This window comes from Hyperoodon ampullatus (genome assembly GCF_949752795.1).
Source record: "Hyperoodon ampullatus genome assembly, chromosome: 12".
NCBI classification, from domain to species: Eukaryota; Metazoa; Chordata; class Mammalia; order Artiodactyla; family Ziphiidae; genus Hyperoodon; species Hyperoodon ampullatus.
In genome coordinates, this window is record NC_136925.1 from 36,367,517 (window position 1) to 36,391,522 (window position 24,006).

The 24,006-nt window shown below is 40.2% G+C and overlaps 1 protein-coding gene across 1 annotated transcript in view; it reads right to left on the reverse strand.

Annotated features, from left to right (window-relative positions):
* PREP (prolyl endopeptidase) overlaps nucleotides 1-24,006 on the reverse strand; it is a 143,709-nt gene that overhangs the window by 70,514 nt on the left and 49,189 nt on the right. Inside the window, exons 7-9 of the mRNA XM_079716332.1 lie at nucleotides 19,804-19,909; nucleotides 5,330-5,521; nucleotides 793-990 (exon numbers count right to left, since the gene is read on the reverse strand). Of these exons, the coding sequence (XP_079572458.1) occupies nucleotides 793-990; nucleotides 5,330-5,521; nucleotides 19,804-19,909 (496 nt within the window). The remainder of the gene's footprint in view (nucleotides 1-792; nucleotides 991-5,329; nucleotides 5,522-19,803; nucleotides 19,910-24,006) is intronic.

Consider the following 24,006-nt stretch of genomic DNA (forward strand, 5'->3'; position numbering starts at 1 on the left):
TGAAGGAGCTCAAAAAACAAACAAGGAAAGTGCAGACATCTTTTCAGCCAGACTGCTTTCAGGATAGGGTCTACCCAGTCAACTGCAAACTGCCAACTGAGCCAGGCTCCTGGGACAAATCAGGGTATGTGTTATGGCTTCGGCTATAACAGAAACACTGCAGCCAAGTGGAGAAATGGGAAAAAAGCAAAACAAGCAAAATGAGTGTGACCAACTTAAAAAAAAATGTTATACAGAGAGCTATGTTTACTTTGGGGAAAATTAACTAATACCATAAAATTGCAATTTACAAGTGTTTCCTTTTCTACTAGAACCAAGTAACAAATTCCCCCCCCCATATGATGTAAGACTAAACTTTCACAATTATATTTTAATCCAGTTTAACAAGAGCAGAATTTACTCTCAGTTTTAAAACAATTTATTGTCAGATATGACTACAGATTTTTATTTAACACTTTTAGTTATTTGCACTGTGTGTGTTTTGTAGACCAAAGGCTGACTCTAAGGTTATACTTGTTCATACTTATTTTTCAAATCAACCTAGAACAACAGATGGTCCTGTCCCTGGAAGAGAGACTCAGGATATAAGATTAAAGAGAGTGCAGTTTTAGGTGTTCATGTTTCCCTTTGTTCTGAGCGTCTGTTTTACTGTTTTATGCCCACTAAGTAATTTTGGCTATAATACAGCATATGTGATTTTCAATAACACAGCATTATATTTCTATTTCTCAAAAGAAACCCAAATGTGAGTCTGATTTTTAAATTGGACAACATTGGTGGAACGACTCTTACCTGGAGATAAAAAGGAAGTAAACTGATAGAAGATTTCGGTGTCCTTCTTCTGACCGCTGTACCCCACGACGCTGCCGACCTCAAGCGGGAAGGTCTTGAGGAGAGCACCAGTGGCTAGGTCGTGAAGCTGCAGAATGTTCTTTACGTTATGGAGGTAGCATAACACCAAAAAGTTGGACCTGACGCAAGCTACCCACTCTGAAAAGATAACAACAGATAAAGCATCATGTAGTTTTGCAAATTAGCCCAAAACATACTCATTTCACCGAACAATAGTTCTTGAGTTCTACACTGTGCTCTGCGGCAGTGAGACATGCAAGTGATTTTAAAATTGGTGTTAATCATGCATCACGTTTTCAGCGTATTCCTTTCATAAATCACTGCCACCGTCATCTCCAGAGGTAATAAGATATTCTCCACCTGGGGCCAGGAGCTTTTGATGATCTAGATAACGTGTGTAATACAAATAACCCTGCTTACCTATTTTGTGTCCAATATCACGCTACAGGAGATATAAGAAGGAAAACAACAAAAGCCCGAATCACGATCCACATCTGTCAGGATTGTTTATTCAACAAAACTGTGTTAAATGTAAATGTAAATGTATGTGCCAGATACCCTACAGGGTGCTGGACGGACCAGCAAGAAGATGAGGTCATTTCTGCCCTTGAGACGCAATCGCGTAAAAATACAAGTAGTAACTTGTGAACAAGGGTGAGTGAGTAGTTGGTTGGGGCCCAACCCCAAATAAGAGAGAGCCCTTGAGCAAATGCTGAATTATGTCTGGAGGGCGGGGGTGTGAAGGCGGGGGGCCTGGTGGTGTCGGGAACAGGACAGCTCTCTGGGGGACGAGAAGGTGGGAAAACATGACTCAAGGAATGAAGGCCAGAGCTGGGGATGAGGAGAGAGAAAAGGAACATGAATGAACCAACAGCAGGAAGGAAAGGAGCGAGGGAGGGATACTGGGAGAAAGAACGAGGTAGAGATCCATTTTCAAGAAGAAGAAAACCGCTGTTCCATTCGGGGGTGGGCGGGGGCGGTAGTGGTGGTTTGATGGGGGACTGGGTGAGCCAGGTAGGGGCGAGTTTAGGCCTTTCTGACTCAGCCGTTACTGAGGAGCTACTGTTGGAGAGAAGGGTGACACACATAAAGATGACATCAGATGTATGCATCCGACGACTGACCAGAGAACAACAGAGGTGCACAGAGGGTGGAGGGGAGACCCGAACACACAACTGTAAGAAGCCGGGCAGAACACATCGAGCTGGGGATAGAGTCTGGAGAAGGGGGCAAAGAAACAAAAGGCACCTCCCAGGAAGACTCACCAGGACGTGGCACGTGTGGGGACAGGAAAATGAGGCAGAGACAGGAGGCCCCTCGGTGTCCAGGGCTCCAGCTTCGGTGATGGTACCGTCCGAGACGGAGCTGGGAGAGCGGAGGTGAGTGAGCAGAGGAGGAAAGGAGAAAGCAGGGGGGCAGGCAGCAAGCACAACCCGTCGTGCTCTGGACAAGACAGACCAGCGCTAAGGACAGGCCATCCAGAGGGAGAGATGCTTTAGCAAATGGAAGCAAGGAGAGGGCTGCAGGGAACAGCTCTAGCGCGTGGAAAAGAAAAGCCTTTCTTGGGTTTCATGGTGGGATGCAGGGCAGGGGGCTCTTGACACTGCTTTTTTTTTTTTTTTGCAGTACACGGACCTCTCACTGCTGTGGCCTCTCCCGTTGCGGAGCACAGGCTCCGGACGCGCAGGCTCAGCGGCCATGGCTCACGGGCCCAGCCGCTCCGCGGCATGTGGGATCTTCCCGGACCGGGGCACGAACCCGTGTCCCCTGCATCGGCAGGCGGACTCTCAACCACTGCACCACCAGGGAAGCCCCGGCACTGCTTATTTTTAAACCCAAGAAACTAGTAGTTCACGCATATAACGTTATCAATGATCAACAAGACACCGGCCAGAGGGAGCTCTGAGGATACCCAGGGGCCTCAGTCTCGTCACGTGGTTTAGATTACTACCGCAAACTTTTCCTCAAGTCAGGATATAAGGAAGAACTCTTACACCTGAAAGTAATTTGCTCCTCCAATATGACTTTTTAAGTGCTTCAATCAAGCAATATATTTCATGTGGCTTTAATGTTTTAAGGAAAGTAAGGGGAAAAAAACTGAAGCAAATGATTTCTGTCCAAAAATAATCAATCTGTGTTAACTACGAGAACATGAGAATTCTAAAACAGGCAAAGTGAATAAGAAAAGGACAAGGTGATTTGTAGACTGTCGTTAATAAAAGCTCTGACTTTACAGCTGTACTTTATGACTCATCTCTAGTTTTTATTCTCAATAGGGCATTCTGTGCTAATGACACACTGCAAATTCAACTGTGCTTCTCTTTGAATTGATGAGTTCTGTGAATATTGAAGGTTTCCCCTTTCCAGTCTAAAGAACTTAGAACCTTTTAGAGGAAAGGGTATAAAAATATCACCTTGATTTGCATTTCATTAGATCTGCAAGTGAGATGGGATGTCACCTTAAGGTACAGTTAAAACTGCTTTAGGGGGGCTTTAAAAGGCAGAAAATTCACATGCCTTGGGAAATATGTGTATCTCTGATGCTTCCCTACGTGAGAATCACTGTTCCAACCTGACTGGAACCTGAAAAACACCCAGGGCACTCACTCTTCAGGAAGACGTGTGCCACCAAGTCTCCCTTGGACCCACCAAGGCCTGAGGGCCCCTCCTGTGGCACTTAGGAAGCACTCACTAAATGCTGGCTCTTACCACCCTTAGGGGGGGACATTCTGTCTCAGTTGGACAGAAGTCATCAGGTTACCAAAGTCACATGAAGGTGTTAATGGAAAAGGCAGAAAACCTGTTCTAGGACACGTGGGTCCCTCAACCAAATATACGAGGGTCAGAGAGTGAATGGAAGGGTTTGAGGACATAGGTGAAGCGATTTCCTTGGAAAGGGCCCCTGTCATGCCGTAAGTCCCCCTCCCCGCTGGGGAAAACCCCAGCCTGAGAGAGACGGAGCACCGGTGCCTAATCCAAAGCTGAGAAGCACGTATGGACTGTGGAAGAGCCCGGGATGGGCCGCTGCCCTGGGGCTGCAAATGGGGGCTGTGCCGGAACCAGCATGGACGGGGCCGCCTTGGGTCCTGTCTGACAGAACTGCCTGAGGTGCTGGAGACCCAGGGGTGAAGGGGATCCCAGGCAAACACCCAGAGCAGCGCTTCCTCCAGGGCCAAGGGAACTGCCCAAGCAAGGGCCCAGCGGGAGCGCCCTCGGGAAGCACTCAGAGACTCAGCTGTAATCATCTGCCCACCTTCCGCTCTACCCGCTAAGCAAGGCCAGGCTGAAATATCTGCAGGCACAGAGCACACTGCCTTGAGCCAGTGGGGAAGGGGCCCTTACTTTTCCAGGATGTGCACCTGGATCTGACTCCAATACTTGTACTTGAATTCACTGAAAAACCCATGTCAGGACTGCTTTATGTGACACTGGGCCACTCTGCAGCTCTCAAAAGGAATTATGTTCCTAATTATATACAATTTATACCTTCCCATTTAGGGATGGCCCTAGATTTTATCCCCATTCAACCCATCAGCAGACGTTCACCTCCAAAAGCAAACTCTTCACTGGCTTGAACGTACTCGACTCTCCTTTTGTGTCAAAAAGTGTAACAAAATTAGAGTCCCATTTTAAATCAAATCCAGCTTTCAGGCAAGAAGTAACTTACAAAGCAGTATATCATTTTTGGAAAATCACTGAGAAAATCAGTAATGGGAACTTAAAGGCACTCTGAAACATGACAGATAAAGAAGTGAGGCTCTCAAGAGGTTACTGTAGCGCAGTGCACACAGCATCAAGTGCAATGTATTTCAATTAACTCTGACAAGAGTCTCTTTTCCGGTAAGAGGACTGTAAATCCACCCTAAGGTCTACAATAGGTGTAATATAAACAGCCAAAGGTTATTCAGAAGCTAAAAGCTAAGGATTCTGAATCCAAATGATTTAAAAAAACTAAACATTAGTGCTTATAATCAGAAAATAACTACAAAGACAGCCGATGTTTTGTTTTTTTTTTTTAAAAAAAGAAGGGCTTCCCTGGTGGCGCAGTGGTTGAGAGTCCGCCTGCCGATGCAGGGGACACGGGTTTGTGCCCCGGTCCGGGAAGATCCCACATGCCGCGGAGCGGCTGGGCCCGTGAGCCATGGCCGCTGAGCCTGCGCGTCCGGAGCCTGTGCTCCGCAACGGGAGAGGCCACAGCGGTGAGAGGCCCACGTACCGCAAAAAAAAAAAAAGAAAAGCACTACCTTTGAAGGTCTGGATTCACACCTTCACAATTTTTTGAAGACCCCACACAGTATTGTACTAACTACAAAGATGTCACACAGTAAACACCTAGTTGCGCTACTGAGACATTTCACAATTAGAGGTTGAAGGTTCTTCACCTTGTAACCGGTCACCAGAGAATGAGAGATGCACCAACTTCTTGACGTGCTTACCAGAAACAAAAGCACAACTTCCAAGCAGCATGTACTCTTACCTAAGACGTCTTTCTCATGCTCAGGAACAAGCACCTTCCACTTGGACTCCTCGGGATCCGTGAAGTCAATGTTGATCAGGCGGTAGTTGGGAGAATGGCGATTCGTCTTGAACGTGAACACTGTGCCCTCGTTGGTTACATAGTCATATTCCCCTTCGAAGTTGTCGATCAGTTTCACCCACTTCAGGATTCCTGGTGAGAGACCAAGCACCTCTGTCACCTCTCCAGGGTTTGAAATGGTGTGGTTTGTATATGGGGGCGGGGGCGGATGGATCTTTTCTGTCTATAGAACACAAAGCAGACACAATATTTGGAAGACCTAAGGCATGAGAAAGAGCAAGGGCGAATGTGCGTGAATTTTAAGGTTTCCAAATAACGCAGAGGAAGTTTTTCCAGAAAAACCTGGCAACGAAGGAGAGTGGAGAATTCTCTCAGCCTGTTACCCCACATAATCCGGCACATCCCCTTCTACCTGAGAGGGTCTCAAACCCGAGCACGTCTTTCTACCTCTACTGCTATCACTCCACCCAAAGTCTTTATTTCCCTCTGGTTATGAGCAGTGGCTCACAACTGGGGATGATCTCAGCCCCACCAGCGGACTTCTGGAAATGTCTGCAGACCTTTTGGTTGTTACAGCTTGGAAAGTGAGAGGAGGGCTACTACGAGCATCTAGTGGGAAGAGGCCAGAGATGCTGCTTCGAGGCACAGGATACCCCTTTGACAAAGAGTCAGCTAGCCCCAGATGTCAGTACGTGGCTGGGAAACCCTGGTGTGCAGCATCGGCTTCCCACCTGCTCTGCCCACAGCCACTCTTGTTCTTCTCGGTAGCAGCCACCACCATGTCTTAATATCCTAAACCGGTCCCTGTTGGTACCCTTCCTAGAAATTTCCCCACTGCTCTTTGAATAAAATCCAAATTCCTTCTTGCGGTCTCCATGGTCCTGCATGTTACAGTCCTTGCCCGCTTAGCTAACCTCAGATGTTCCAACTTTTGCCTCAATCCCTGACCTCTGGCAACACTGGCCTTTGTTAGGTTCCTTAAGACATGCTTCACTTCAGGGCCTGGTCACAAGCTGTTTCCCTTGCCTACCCCACTCTCAAAATGGCTAGGTACCTCTCACCTGCACCCAGATCATTTCTTCACAGCACTTCTCTCAAGATATATACGCCTGAGCCTTGAACAACGTGGGTTTGAAGTGCGTGGGTTCCCTTATAGGGGGTTATTTCAATAGTAAATACTGCAGTACCACATGATCTGCAGTTGGTTGAATCCATGGATGCAGAGGGACCATGTATCCAGGGGGCCAAGTGTAACCTCCAAGTGGTTCAAGGGTCAGCTGTACCTAACTTGCTTGTTTATCATTTGTCTTTTTTATTCACTATTTAATACTCAGCACCCAGACAGAGTGGCACCTTCAAAGGTGCAAAATAAAAGTGGTGTTGAATGCAAGGATGAACACTCTCCAGTCCTTCTGTTCTAAGAACTAGTCTGGAGAGGGTCAACACTACAAAGAAATCTTAAATGTGTCCACCATCATCATCATTTAAACGGCTCACTAAATGTCACTTTTACTATTAAAAAAAAAAATCCACTGGGAAGACATCTGGTTCATAACATATCAGACATAAATGTTTAGAGGACATCTCAAAAATTTTATAAACGAAAAAGCTCTATGACTTCTAAACTGCTCAAAGGCAATGCCAGATCTCAGCTATTCTCCAATTAATCTCCTACCTTCGATTTCACAATGAAATTGCTACATTAATTTGGATAGTTCATTTATATTCCTGGTGATTTTACATTCACTGTCTCATTCATCTCTATAACATAATATCTTTATATAATTTGTTGTTGAATTAAATTAATCAGGGAAAATATAATCCCATGGTAGAGAGTTTTTCAGTTAGATATAACTGAATTAAAACCCCAGCTCCAACGACAATTTAGCTGTGTGACCCTGAACAATCTCTTTATCCCTTGCTGAGCCTCATTTTCTCAACTGTAGACGAGAAACAGTAAGTAAATGTGAAAATTATTATAAAGTGACTAATACCTACCCTACAACAAAAACCTCAACAAATATTATTTTAAAATAAACGGCTGGAATTAAAACTAATAATAAGATAGGCAGTTAAAAAAAAATCTACAGCTTTTCCACATGTTAGTAATACCAGTTGGAAAACATGGTGGGGACAGGGGACCTCATTTACATTAGAAGTAAAATTAATGAATACTTAAGAATGTGCTTAACAAGAAATGTGGACTCTATGAGAAAAGCTCTAAAATTTTTCTAAGGAATCCTAAAAAACAACAACAAACAAAACCTGGATAACTGGAAACACATACCATATCCCTAGATAGGAAGACTCAGTATTTCAAAGGTGCAAAAAATTCCAGAAGAAATCTACAAATTTAACACAATTCCAATTCCAAAATCCAAATGAACTTTTTAGGGAATCTGACAACATCATTCTGAAGTTCATCTGGAAGAATAAGCACTTAAGGACAGTTGACGTATTTTTGATGACAGAACAAGAAGGAACTTCATGTGCTATGATGCTCTCAACAAGCCCCCTCCCTCCTGAAGGAAATTATCACCCTTTTATGATAATCATTTTCTTATTTTTCTTTGTTCATTTTCTGCCTTAACATGCAGCCACAAACACTATAGTCTAATTTTGCCTCATTTTTGAACTTCTAATAGAATGAAACCATACCACATGTATTCTTTTGTGTCTGATTTCTTTCTATTCTTGATATCTGACCTTACATTATGTTTGTGAGATTATTCATCCTCTGGTTATTGTTACTGACTTCTGGTTAAATCTTACTGTACACAAAGAATATACTCTGTATGATTTCAAAGTTTTTAAATCTGTTGAGAAAAGCGTTGTGGCCTAATTTTTTTTTTCTTAAAGGATTTTAAAATGTTCCTGTATGTGATCAAAAAGAACGTGTATTTTGCAGACCTTCCCTGTGATATCCTAAGAATGTTTACTAAGTAATTTGTTAATCTTTTGTTCAAATCTATATATTTACTGATTTAGAGGGCCATTTTTTCTATCAGTCAAAGAAAAGGTCTGTTAAAATATTTCTCTATGATTGTAGATTTGTCCATTATTATTTATATTTCTGTTAACTTTTACTCTCTGTATTTTGAAATCATGCTCTTAGATATATACAGTTAGAATTATTATATCTAAATAAAACTGAATTGAACCTTTTATGATTATAGAGTTTTATCTCTAGTAATGCATTTTGCTTTGAAGTCTACTTGGATATTAAGACAGCTACATCATTTTCATTTTTACATCTTTGGCCAGTTGTCTTCTGCAGACTGGATGGTCCCAGTTTGCTCTTCTCTGTGTCTCTTAACCACTCATATGCTTTCCACCTCTTGGTGGGCTGCATTCTATGTAATTTCTTTTAATATTCACTTTCACTAATTCTCTCTTCAGCTATGTCTAATCTCTTCTTTAATCTAATAACTTAATTTTTAATGTTAATCATTTTTTTATTTTTAGAAGTTCTACTTCATCCTCTTCCAAATAGGTTTGGTCATTATTTACAATATCTTGTTTCTTGCTATGTTTCCAAGCTTCTCATTTTTTTTTTTAAAAAGCAGCATCACTATTTTTAAAGGTGTATTTACACACTTATTTTACATTAGAAATATGATAATTCCACTCTGGTGTGAATCTGCTGGCTCTACTTCTCATGCTGGTGAATTTCTTCATCTGATCTGTGATTTCTGATTGTGAACTGACTTCCCTTGAAACGCTATCTGTGAGAGTTCTTGAAGGCCTGGGTTGAAGTGACACTATTTCAGACAAGATTTGTATTTGGCTTCTGTTTGCCTCTTGGGAGGCAACCAACCTGGGAGCACTTTAAATTCTTGGCATGAGGATTTTTGGACCTCATCGAGACAATCAATTCAACTTGCACCCACGTGAAGGTCAGCCCTTCTCATGTTTTAGGAGAATTCACATCCTGCCTCCAAGGTAGAGACAAACCTCCAAGGCAGGTTTCCTTACTATACCCTGCCTCTCCCCTCCTCCCTGGCTCCAACACTGGCGGGTTTATTTCTCAATAATCCTTACACCACCACCAAAGGGAAGCTCAGCCTCAAGGCCCAGCAGAAACATTCTGGGACAATCCAGCTTACATCCCAGGACTCCTGCTTTCATTCTGTCCTTGGTCTTTATGAGTTCTCTTCCTTTGTGCCAATTAGCAATATACTTAGTAAGATGCTTTATTAACTTTTTTACAACATTTAAGTTGTTTCAATTGGGAGATTATTCAGAGTGTATCATCTGCTACACTCCTACAAACAGAAATCCTTACAATTAATTTCCATAAACAATTAAGTTCTGCATCTGAGCCAAACATTTTTTTTTTTCCAGTGACAGACTGCTAACCTCAAAAGCAGGTGATCCATTCAAAGAAAAGTGCATCTTAGCTTACATAAAACAATACTTTAAGAGGAAAAGAAACCCAAAGACTAGTCCTTATAAGAATAAGTTAAAAAATTAGTTGGTAATGCAAAATTTGCAGATAGTCAGAAAGCTACATTTGTTTATAATAAGAATGATGAAACACAGTTTTCTGGACTGTGACATTTGCAGACACAGAGTCTTGGTTCAGGGAAATGTCAGATTCTTTAAATGTTCCCCTGACAATAAAACATCTTCTGATGTGAAACCTTTATTTCTCAAAGTAACCATCTTATGGTTTCTGCTGAAAAGGTCTTTCAGCCATTGCAGTGGTATTTATTATGACCCTACCTCCCCCTGCTTGCAAAAAAGTCACTGCAACATCCACCAAAGGCAAAACACAGCAGAAATTTCCTTCAGTAACTCTGTATAGTCAGGTGAGCCTGAAGATGTGGTGCACTTGTTTTATAACCCAGCTCCAAAGAGCACCAAAACAATAAAAAAAGTTTGTGGCCATTATCTGCCACCAATTTCTGAAGCATTAACTTTAGTCATAAATACACACAAGTCATATATTCATGCAGACTTAGGAATGTGGCTGGATTTTTACAAATCCATTAAAATCTGAAAAGTTGTTCAAAGTACAGGCTCACAGGGCAGCATGTTTAAAATGAGGACTCATGAAATCCTTTGGCTCTCCGGAAACCCTTGCTCCTCAGGCTTTGGCCACAAGATAACTTAAGAGAAAAGGTATTCCAGCTGAACAATGGGGCTCATTCAGTTTTGCTATTCACACATTAAAACACTGTTGATTTAATGGGAAATAGGAAAGGTACTTTAAAAAAAGAGATGTGGCTAGACTCTCCAACCATCTCACTTTTTGCCCACTTTTTCTGAGGTCTTTTTGTCTGTAAGTGGTATTCTTCCCTCTGAAGCCAACAGAATTCGATTCCCAAACTTCTCCACATTCAAGTTAAAATTACTTTTTATAAACCTGCTTCTTGGTGGGGGAATGATTTGTTTACTGAGTGAAGGTGAGCTTAAAATAAGTCATCTAAAGCTTTCCATAGAGCAAAGTCGTTACTTGCATTGCTTTCTTTGAAAATCAATGGTATTAACTACATTGCTTAGAAAACGTTTTGTAAGCTCTCTTGTGATAGGAGCTAAAAAGTGCGCTTACGTTTGACAAAACAGAGGGTCTGGCCTCTAACAACAGTAACTAATGCAGAGCATGCACAGCTCATGCTCTAGGGCTGAGGAGAGCAGAAGTCTGCTGTCCTCTCTGGCCGGATGCCTTCATTCTGTCACAACTGCCACATGGTGATGGTTAGAGCACGGGCATGGAATTCAACTGACCTGGGTCTGAATCTTACAATGGCATCAGGAAAGCTAATTGGCCTCACCAGCCTCAGTTTCCTTGGGATAACAACATGTGCTCCCCAGAGGTTGTTAAGAAGACAGTGAAATATCTACACGCATAGCTCAGAACCTGGCACACAGGAAATGCTAAATAAACAATACTTATTACCCTCCCAAATAAACCCCAGCATTCTTCAAATGACAAAAATAAGCTGAATGTGGCTTCTGAACAGCACTGGTTGCTAACGGTGGCGAACTAATAAAATCTAGTTTCCATCTCTCAGGGCACATAGCCATTTTCCTAGAAAAAGCATTTATATTCACTAACTTAAAAATTAGTAAAATTATTACCTTTATCACTAGTACTTCATATTTTACTTCAAAATTCATGTTTTGCTTCTTATTTTTATACTGTCTTTCGACGTTCCAATTCTTTTGGGTTGTTGGCATTCCCACTCTGAAACACAGACTTATTTTCTAATTAATTCCCTGCCTTTCACAGAAGCCCTCCTCCCCTGTTGGTCTGACTTTTAACACCCCGATGACTTTGCTAAACTTTAGACAATTCATCTGTTTCAGGCTTCTTGAATGTTTCTCTCCCCCTTTCCTCTCCATCTCCAAAAGATGTCCAGCCCCACCAGGCACGAACATGGGAGTCAAAATTGTCCCAGCTACCTAGACACAAGAGGTCATCTGCCTTGTAATGCCAGAGATGGCTGAGTGAACAATTTAAGTGTCTGATAAACACTGAGCTTCCTTTTGTAGTTCTATGTTAGCATGTAGGGTAGATTGATTTCTCATGCAGGAGAAAGCCCGTTTTCTTTAAAGACATGAAAGCATTAAAATGAACACATGGTGAGTGCTGAAAATGATCAAACTTTCAGCAAAAAAGGAAAATGCTGAGAGCCAGGTTGGTGAAAGTCTGGGTGAAGTATAGGATAAACTGCTATTTCCTTACAAAAATCAGTATGTCAGCATCACCCATCTTTTCCCCCTAAACCCTTCATAAATGCTGTGACATGAGCAAAGACCATTTCAGGTCCGTTTTAAGGATAGCTACACTGAAAAAGAAGGGTGTTAAATTACCAACAACAAGGATTTTAGACATTTATAGTTCTTTGCACCTAACAATTACTTCCTACGGATTCTATTTAAAAACCTCTGATATAGTTGTACGTTAATTCAGAATAGGGCCAAATGGTCAGTGTCTCTTGCTGCTGACTATCCTATAAAATAGAGAATAAAGTATCTGACCTTCTACAGAAAAATGAAAGAACCCAAAAGAAAAGAGAATGAACAAAAGAGACAACGGAGGGACTTTCGCGGTGGTCCAGTGGTTAAAAATCCGCCTACCAATGCAGGGGAGGCAGGTTCAATCCCTGGTCAGGGAACTAAGATCCCACATGCTGCGGGGCAACTGAGCCTGCACACCACAACTACTGAGCCTGTGCACCGCAACTAGAGAGAAGCTCGTGTGCTGCAACAAAAGATCCCGCATGCTGCAACGAAAATCCCATGTGCCTCAACTAAGACCTGATGCAGCCAAATAAATAAATAAACAAATAACGTAAATAAATAAATAAATATTAAAAAAAAAAAAAAAAAAGACAGACAACAGAGAGAAGTGAGTCTAGAGTTTCCAAACTCCAGAGAGGTCCTAACTCTGAGCCTGGGAATATATGCTTGATGACAGCACAACTGATAAGACCTGATGCTGTGCATTGGCTGTCTCATGGCCTCCGTCCAGCTGACGGGGAGCACACACCCGGCGGGGATGGGCTGTCATCACTGCCATCACCCAACACAGCGCCTGGCACAAAGTGGGCACCAATTAATGTCTGCTTCATGACTAAATATAACATTCACACAATCCTACATTTCAGACTGAACCTTACATACACGTCTTGATAATGTAAAGACAACAGAAGTAACCAAATTTAAAAGAAGTTAGTAGTGTCTTCCACTTTTCCAATAAGAATAGTTAGAAATTAATACACTAAGTTAAATACATATAAGTGTTAAAAACCATCTTTTATATTTTTAGGGTATAAATTAACTTTTCTTTTCATTTTTTTAAAATGAAACTTTATTAGGTGCATTGATTTGGAATTCAGAAACTTTTAAATTGTAGCTCTTCCTCAAAGTATTTATTTATTAATTATTTAATATATATATTTGGGGACTGTACTGTGTAGCATGTGGGATCTCAGTTCCTTGACCCGCACCCCCTGCATTAGAAGTATGGAGTGTTAACCACTGGACCGCCAGGAAGTCCCTAAATTAAGTTTTCATTAAAAATTTTAGAAGCCCACATATTAGAGTGAAAACAGACAACTCTGAGGCCTGATATTTAACTGTAATGTAAAAAATATGTGAAAATTTATTCTAAATTTAGTCTACATAAAGCAACTTTATATATTCAAAATATTTATAACAAATTTAGGAAGCAAAGTGTGTATATGTGTGTGTGCATGTGTGTGTGTGTGTGTATGTATATATATCTCTCAAAAGAAATAGTAGTCTTGATTTAGAAAGGTACAGAAAATATAACTAAGAAAATCCAGACAAAATCATTTTCTTGCAAGGTTCAGGATGATTAATTTCAACTAATCTGCATGCATGAATCACATTAAGAATCACAGGAGTCAAGACACAGCTGTCTTTTCCATTGCAGAACTAATAAAATGTCATGCCTCCCTGGTGTCCTAAGTGATACCTTGATACCTTTTTACTTTCAATTTTAAATGAGAAGCAGAAATCTTCTGCTCATATAATACACAGGACTGGAGAAACATGGTCTGTACTTTTTGAGTGTTCTCAGGGTTAAATAAAGGACAAAAATTGAATTTAAAACAGCTTGGAGGCCAGAAGGGTAAAGATTCAAAATACAAGTAAATTAACAGTTACAGATGGAGGATGGCTTCTCAAGCAGGGCCACCTGAGCACGGGATCCTCAAGGGGCAAGGGAAGTTGCTGGAGACAAGCTGGTGCCCACTTACTATGAGTCTGTGCTAAAGAAAAGTTACTGACACTTGTAAAAAGGTAAAGAAGACTTTATTCAGGACTACTGTGATAGGTGTCAAGACTACTGCAATTAGGGACAGAGGTCAGGCTGAACTCAAATACAGAAAAGACAGCTGGAGATTTATAGCCAATGTGCAGACTGAGGGGATTGGTGATCAAAAATTACTAAGAGAAGATATCAGGGTAGGGGGATTCTTGTTGAAGGCAGGTCAAGCATGTGGGGAATGGACAGGGGAATGAGGAATTTGATCAGATATCAGGGGTAAGGGACTGTCTTTAAAGTGACTTAGCAGGATTCTCACAACAACTGGGCTATGGAGGCCAATCAAGGAGGGTGGGGCGCAAGGAACTAAGGCTGAGACCTAATTGAGAAGAGGCTCAGAGGAGCCTGACTAAAGTCTGGTGAAGGAGAGAATCTTTGTTGTCATCAGGCACTGTTCTAGGTGCTGGGGACTCCAAGAAGAGCAAGACAGACAAGATCTCTGATCTCATGCAGCTCAAGAATACTCACACCGTGTTTTTATATGGAGAGAAAAAGAAATCGGAATAGGGGAAAAGGGAAGAAGGGCCAACTACAGAGGGAAAAGTATCAACCAAAAGCATGAGGACGCATGGTAACTTCTAGGGCAGAAGTCCCTCTTCTCCCAGAGAAAGCTGATAGTAACTTGGAACACGTCTCTGGCAGCCAGCGCAAAAGAGGGTGCAATATTCTTTGGAGGGGGCCTGCTTAGCCGTTTTGAACACGTGGAAAATTATGCAGATTTCTAATGCCCAGAGGATGGGCCTGGTGCCATTCCCATACAGTGGGCGAGTGAAGTGAGTCAGCGGAGTTACCTGTTCAGACAAGTAAGGACAGGAGCAGCTACAGGAACTGCAGTTCCTGTGGAAAGGCTACGGCCCATTGTTTGCAAGAAATGTGTTCGTGTTACTACTAAGTAAAAGTACTGCAAATGTAAATGGCAGAAATGAGGTTCTCCGAAGAGAGGCAAAGGGTAACAGGAGAGAGATTAAGCTCACAGAGCAGCACGTAGTAAGAAGGTCAGTTAGTCCTTGAACAGAAAATCAAATTGACATGATGCATGTAAATCATAATCATGATTATGTAAATCATAATCAGAGAGAACACTTCTAATTCTCAACATTCTAAGATTTTTTTCCATTCTGTATTTATGTAGTTTTGTTTTCCTTTTATCTTTTTCTATGATATTAAGTAGCCATTGGCCACTTTTTTGTGCTTCTTATTTTAAACTGCACACAGGCAGAAAGGTTTCCTGGGAGACAAAGATGATGGAAATGTTATAAAAGAGCTTAAGTGAAATTATTTAGTTCTCGACAGGCAATTTAGTGGTGCCCTAATAAATAAAACATTAATGTACAGTAAAAGACTGATAAATCTCCCTGACTTTAAGGTAAAAATGATTAAAATTATAACAGAAAGACCTGAGGGTATCAAAGGGGATATCAATTCCAGCAATATAACATTAACGATTTTATAACACTGGATTTAGTTTTCAGTCACCAGCTATTCAGGTTTAACTCACCTAATATTTCAGTTAACTAGCGTATTTAGCATTTAACTTAAATGTTAATTATTCTTCTCCTTAGTTTAAACAGGGTAACAAAAATGGGGGAGCGGTAAGGAAACAGCAAGAAAAAGATCCTAGGTGGCAGTCAGAGTCACCAACTGGGCATACGCCCCCTGGAATTTTCAGTTATCAACCTGCAAAATTAAACATATCTCCCGTGAGAGGCACACCTCTTCATGTTTTCTTTGATGTGAGGCCTCTTTTCTGACTATGAATCGGGTTTTACAGAAAACAAGTCAAAATCAAGATCTGTGTTTGGAGCAGCTTCCATACTGAAGATAAATTATTTTTAGGGCATCTTCAATCTATTTTAATCCACTACCTAAAACCATTGTGTAGTGATTCCAGATATTCCCCTTTCAGTCAAAAAACAAAAGGATAAAGAAGGCATACTTGAGAGCCCACCGTATGCCAGGAACCCTGCTAGGCCCTTTTCTATGCATTTTCATTATTCCTCACAATTCCTCATGAAGTAGGTATCACTGCCTCATTTGTAGTTGTGGAAATATTAAGAGAAAAGGATAACTTTCCCAAGGTCACCAATTATTTAGAGGGAGAGCTGAGATTAAAATTCACATCTGATTTGAAAGTCTTAAGGTTACTGTCTCAATGTACTCAACTGTAATTAATAAGAACTATTTAAAAAATTTTAATGATTATGATATCCATCTGCTATGTCTCCCCTGTTATAAACCAAATATACTTAGTGTCTTCAACAGTTAAACTCACACACAGTACTTGTTTTTTTAATCAGTTATAATCATATTATTAACTCATAATGAAGCAGCAATAAATTAAAAAAACAAAAAGACCCAAGATCTCTCTAATCTTGACCTACACAACTGACTTTTGAACCCATGGATGGAAACTGATCTCCAGTTCATCTTCTTAGTACTGGTCAATCATTGCAACTGTTGAGAGCTTTCAGAATCCCACAACCACCATTCAAAAGAGCTCCTCTGAGGTTTATGTTACCCACGAGTTTAATACTAATAAAGCAATAATTTAAGAAAGATTACAGGCCCAGTGTTACACCCAGAATTTAGCAGCTATCACTGGGAACACTCTCCAAACTGATCTTAACCCATCTGTGTGCAACCCAACAGCTTAAATTCACCTACCTTACTCAGTTAAATTCTGCTTTCTTGTCAACAGTATATTATGTATTTTTCTGAATGACACAATGAATTCCACATACTGGTCAGTTTAGTAACCGTCTTATAAAATGACATCAGGTTAGTATCATAAGACTTATTTACTCTATTGTCTTCCATGTGGTTTTCCACGAGCTCACTGGGATGGTCTTTTTGCTACTTCAACTTGTCTAGGCTGATGTCCTGAGTTAACTGATCAAACATTAATCTAGGTGTTACTGTGAAGGTATTTTATAGATATGATTAAAGACCATAATCAGTTGACTTTAACTACAGGAGATTATCCTAGATAATCTAGGTAGGCCTGAGGCTTCCAGCAGAGCTGAGGCTTCCATGAATAAGAAGAAATTCCACTCGTGGACGGCAGCCTGTCCTTCCTGATGGCCTGCCCTACTGGTTTCAGACTTACCTAGCCAGCCCCATAATTATGTAAGCCAATTCCTTGCAATAAATCTCTTAATATATATATCCTACAGGTTCTGCTTCTCTGGTTAAACCTTGAAGATGCATTCACAAACCATCAATATTTCACAAACAAAAAACACCTAGAAATACCTTTAGTAAGAAAGATGTAGTTCCTATGCAACTCAGAGATACAGTCCCAAATAAATGTATAGATTTACACATAGCTCTAGTCAAACATAGCTGGATTTAGTTCAGATCATGGCAAAATAACCTTAAAGTTCCTCTGTAAGAATTTTTAAAGAAAGAGAAAAAGAGAACAATTTGGACAAGAATAATTGCTAACGTTTACTGAGTGCTTACTCTGTGCTGGGCTCTTCATCTAAGCTACACAAAACCATCTAAGAAACAGAGAAGACAATGGTCACATAAGCTAAGGAAAGATCAAGTTGGGAAGGGAAGCCAGAACCTGGCTTATGTGGTAAATAATGCCTTCCAATCTGAATGCATCATAGCCAGCGGGTTCCTCGATGTACTTGTGAGGAGGGGCGGATTCTGCGTCCTCTCATCCCACCATCTTGACTCCTCCACGGCCACTAGGACTTCTTAGATGCTTCCCTGTTTTTGTCTCATGCACCTCTAGTGCACCTGTGCACCTCTGTACTGCCTTCCTCCTGGAATCCCAATCTCTGGGTATCACACCCTCTTCTCTAATTCCTCACGAGTGCTGAAAAAGTGGTGGGGGGAGAGGTAGTGAAAAAAAAAAAAAAGGTAAGGACCAAGAGGTCAGGGAGAAAACAGAGGCGCCATCACTTGCTAAGTCTCATTCAAAGTAATACCACCTATTATTAAAGTGGACGGAGCAATAGCAGTTCAGTATATGAATACGTGGATGAAACTGCTTGATTTACTCCAGCTGCAGAGAAGACAATTTGTGTACCTTTTAAAAAGTAGCCTACTGGGGCTTCCCTGGTGGCACAGTGGTTGAGAGTCCACCTGCTGATGCAGGGGACACGGGTTCGTGCCCGGTCCGGGAGGATCCCACATGCCGCGGAGTGGCTGGGCCCATGAGCCATGGCCGCTGGGCCTGTGCGTCCAGAGCCTGTGCTCCGCAACGGGAGAGGCCACAACAGTGAGAGGCCCACATACCACAAACAAACAAACAAACAAACAAAAAACTAGCCTACCTAATAAAGATATAATGAAGTAATAAATACAAAATGAAAGCGGCACTCTCTGGAGGAAGAACACTGTAACTGAAATTTTTAATAAACTGGAGAAAGGCCAAGTCCCTTCCACCATCCTAGACCCACAGAGGAACACTGGGCAGGACAGTAGCACAATAACTGCTGTTAGCTTCTTTCAGATTTGACCTTCCATGCTCAGCACTATGCAGACCTAGATTTGCAACTCAAGTGAGCGATTCTCGGGCGGTGGTGTGCTCCTGTCAGAGAGTGTGAAAACTGATGCGGTGGATGCAATTTTCCTGAGATCAAAATGGGTGTATCTTTTTTTTTTTTCCAAACAGAAAAAAAAAGTGTAGCTTTATTCAATGGATATATATTTAATATTAGAAGAGAGATGACTTCATCCTGCTGTATGTGTGAATGGTGCTCTCTAACAGCTAAGAATGTTAGGATACAGATCTTGCTCAGAGAAGTTTAAAAATGATGCAGTGTCCAATCAATAATAAAAAAAAGGTATATATTTTCTGATCATAATGTAATATGGATTAGATACTAATAATGAGGTAACCTAATCAACAATTAGAAATGTACTCAATATTGTATATTTTGAAAATCTGTATCAACTATCTCTAAAATATATTTATTTTACATTAACCAGACCACGGTGTAACTGTATCCTTGTCTGGGTGCCAGTGTATCCCTGATAAGAGTTTTTGGGTCTGAGAATTTTCAGCATAGTAAATAGTGCAGCTGAAAAGCTTTAATGCTTGATGATGGTGCTAGTATGATAATAAATGTTGGAAGAAAACAACATTTAAAATGAGCCCTATCTAGAACTTGTAACTGGCTGGTCCTATGCTTACTATCTTGATACATACGGTTTCAGGAAGCAAAATCAGGCTGACATTGTACGTGTGTTCAGTACTGAGCAGTTGTCCTGTGATCATCTTTTAACCCAATAAATTGTCACTGGTGTCCTCTTTCCTGTGACAGTTTGCACCATTACATCCAGACAGTCATAATGCTTTACAGACCAAAGGGTTGGTTTCCCCCAAACACTCTTCATGTGCAATGTGGACAGGAAACTTTCACACTCATAAGCATGCAAAAAATATGGTTAGCGTCAATCTACAGAGAAAATGCTAAAGCCAACAAAGAGCTTCATTCAATTTCTTTTCATTTTAAGGAATAATATCGAACGAAAAAATCATATGAACTGAGATGACGTGGTTAAATGGAAGGTTTCTTGGGAAATCAATTAGAAGACCAACATAATTGCTTTTTAATGGAGCTTCCTGGAGTAATCATCCGTGTTTGAAAGAGCTTACCGGTGATGCCACTGGGCTCCTGCTGGAGGTCACAATACCAGAGTCGGTTTACGGGATCACACCCCTCCCTTATCGACAACAAGACGTAGCGACCGTCGTCAGATAACTATGAAGGGGACAAAAACAGCACACGGGGCTGATTAGAATATATTTTTTTTGTGAGAACACTATTAAATATTAGTAAAAAATAAAGGTTCACCGCAAATGCAGTATCTTTACCCCCAACAGTTGGATTGGATAAGAAAGTTATCAGAAGAAAAGGTGAACATCAATTTTTTAACTTATTTCACTGTTAATCACAGTTTAACAAAACACAGTGAAATATTTAAGTTGAAAATATTTATATATAACTGAATGCCATGACTCAGTGTGACTTTTATTTAAAGTCTATTCTTTATAGTCAACAATACTGTAATAATTTTGTATGGTGACAGATGGTTACTGGACTTGTCTCAGTGATCGTCTGTAACGTATTTGTTGGATCGCTATGTTGTACACCTGAAACTAACACAATATTCTATGTCAATTACACTTAAATTTTTTTAAAGTTAAAAAAAATAAAGTCTATTCTTTAACTGAAAAATACATGCAATCTGTCATTTTGAATATAAATGTCACTGAATTTGAAATTCTGTCACAGGTTACACATTTTAAAAGCTGTTCTAAATGAGTAAGAATTAGCAAAATGGGCACATATGCACAAACGTTCATTTGTGGTTCATACTGGTCACATTAGCAAGTTTCTACTGAACAACTAAACAACTTTTAATGCGTATCTTTAGTCCCCTATATATCACAAGGCAGCAGAGATAAAAGACTTGTGCTTCAGTGGATTTCTTTTAAAATATTAAACAGGAGAATCTTAGGTAGCAAAAAGAATCTTGATAAAAAACGAATGCAACAAATAATACATTATGGTTTTGAGTTGTCAAAACTGATAAGTAGTATCAGACTATATACATCCTTTTGCAACTTTTTTCATTCAATATAATTTAAAAAATTAATCCATATTGATACATGTATATTTGCTTCACTTATTTTAACTGCTGTAAAATATTCTAATCTAGGAATACATCACAACTAATTGATCCATTTTCCTACCACATAATTAGATTATTTCCATTTTCTTCCTTTGTGGTTTTTGTCCTTATTACAAGCAATACTTTAAAAAATTTCTGAACATGTTTATCGTGGCTTCATATACATGTTTCCCAGGGTACATAACTACAAGTAAAACTGCTCAGTGGTATGATATGCACATACTCAACTTTAACTAGATGTTGCCAAATTATTTTCCTAACTGGTTGTATTGACTTACACTCACATATCGGCTGTCTTGTTTTCCACATCCTACTCTGAAGGTGAATTTTATGTGTCGTCTTGGCTAGGCCACAGGACCTATATATTTGGTTTATTCTAGATGTTTCTGTGAAGGTGTTTTTTTTGGATGAGGTTAACGTTTAAATTGGTGGACTTTGAGTAAAGCTGACTACTCTCCATAATGTGGGTCAATCTCAACCAATCAGTTGAAGGCCTTCATAGAAAAAGACTGACCTCCCCTGGCCAGAAGGAATTCTGCCAGCAGATGGCCCTTGGACTCAAGCTGAAACTCCTCCCTTGGTTTCCAACCTGTCAGCCTACCCTGTAGATTTTGGAAGTGTCAAGCCCCTACAATCATGTTAGCCGATTACTTTAAACAAGTTTCTCTATATATATATATTATATACATATATTCCATTGGTTCTGTTTCTCTGGAGAACCCTGACGAATGCACTTACCAACAACTGCTATTCCTTCATTTATTCATTCAATAAATAGCTGCTAAGCAGCTAATATGTGCAAGACATTTTCCTAGATGCTAAAGATAAATCAGTGAATAAATCAAGGGGGAAAAGTTACACCCTAGTGGAGGAGACATGCCCACAAATATGGAGTAACGTAGTCCATTATAAAATGCTAAATGCCGTACAGAACATGAACAGGTCTGGGTAAGGGAGGCAGGATGTGTGGGGAGGGACTGCAGTTTTAAATATGGCAGTCAAGGAAGGCTTCATAAGAAGGTGTCTTGCCAACTGATGGGAACATGCTGTATAGCACAGGGAACTCTAACTAAATGGGAGGGAAGTCCAAAAGGGAGGGGATATCTGTATGTGGACGGCTGATTCATTTTGTTGTGCAGTGGAGGCCAATACAACATTGTAAAGCAACCATACTCCAATAAAAACTTAAAAAAAAAAATAAAAAAAAAGAAGGTGTCTTTCCATTGTCTTCTGACTTGCATTGTTTCAGATGAGAAGTCATTCATGTTTTTCTCCCTATGTACAATGTAATGTGTTTTCTTACCTGGCTGCTTTAAAATTTTTCTTATTATCTTTGGTCTTCTACGAATTGATTATAATGGGCTTTGCTGTAGTAGCCTCTTCCAGGTTTGTTGAGCTTCTTGAATCTGTAGGTTTGTCTATTTTACCAAATTCATAACATTTTTGGCTGTTTTTTTCCTCGTATGATTTTTGTGTCCCCTCACCCCTACCCTAGGACTTCAAATACATAATGTTAGATCACTTAGTATTGTTCTACAGTTCGGTGGGACTGTGTTCATTTTTGTTTCAGTTTTTTTCTGTGGCTTAGTTTCAACTTGCTGTCTTCAAATTCAGGTATTTTCTTTTATAGTATCTAAACTGCTATTAAACACATGCAGAGAATTTTTCGATTCAGATAGTTTATTTTTCACCTCCAGAAGAATATTTGGTTATTTTTATGTTTCCTATTTCTTTGTCCATTTATAATTCATTAACATTTCCTAAAATCCTTTTAAAATTATTTTTATAATTGCTTTCAAAAAGTCTATGTCTGCTAATTCTACTACCTGTAATTTCTAGATCTGTTTTATTGACTAGTTTTTCTCCTGGTTATAAGTCACACTTTCCTGCTTCTTTACATATTGAGGAATTGTTTTTATTGGATGTTGAACATTTTTAATGCTATCTGGGTTTGCTTTTTTTTTTTTTTTTTTTTTGGTCTTTCTTTAAAACGTTTTGAGGCAGTTAATTTGGTGGATCAGCTTTATCCATCTAAGATTTATTTTCAAACTTTGTTGGGGAAGGTCTACAGCCCTCCTGCAAAGGCATGGATGGCCTTTCTGGGGTCTCTGCTGAATACCCTGGGTGTTCACAAGGCCTTTCTACTTTAATGGTTAGAATGTGAAAGTCTCCCAGACTTGTTAAACCTCTGGTAGTTAACAGCTTGCAAGTCGCTGGTGGTTGTTCTCAGCTTGAATCATGGAGCCTCATCCTATGCATGCACCACTCAATAGTCAGCCTAAGATGCAGGGGGATGCCAAGAAGATTTCTGGGACTCTTAGTGGGTGGTTCCCGCTTCGGGCACTGTGCCTGCAAATTCCAGTGGCTTCAGTCTTCCTGAATTCTAATCTTTGGAGCCTTAGTTCAGTGAGACTGTAATATTCTGGGGGCTCCTCCTTCTTGTGCCAGAGTTCAGAAAATTCCTCCAGGCAGAAAGCTGGGGCAATCATATGACATCTCTCTCACACATCACAGTCGTATGATATCTGCAGACCGATATCTGCAAACGGGTGCTCTGTCTACTTTGGATAGTTTTCTAGCTGTTTACGGCAGGAGGGTTACTCCAGTATCAGCTACACATCATGGCCAGAAGCAAAAACTTGTCATTATGCTTTTATTTGTTTAACTCATTTTTAATTCTTTATTGGATAATTACAATTTTAGGGTATAGTATTATGTATGTTTAAAATACAGAGATGTAAGAATTAAGCATGTAATATAAGACTAATTAAAAAGATAATATTTATGATTAATAAAAAACGTCACAATGATATAGTTTCTTTTGTCTTATTATATAGTAGGCTATTTTTAGGGTTTTACTTACTAGCAGCATCGAGTTTTTAGGCTTGGAGGAATTAGATTCCAGCTCTCCAGAAATGCCCATCCACTTTCTATCAGCAGATTTGTTTTGGTAAACCAGCTGTCTGTCAATCGGGCTCTCTGCATTTGTAAATTTGTCACAATAGCTGTGTGTGTCTACAACATCCAGTATGTTTAAGAACTTGGCAGCACACTGGATGTGAAATATCTCTTTCTCAGAACAATTATTTTAAAGCACAGAGGTAATTTGTACTTGTGAAATAGAAGTGGGATTCCAACTAAGTACAGTTTTATAAAAGATTCT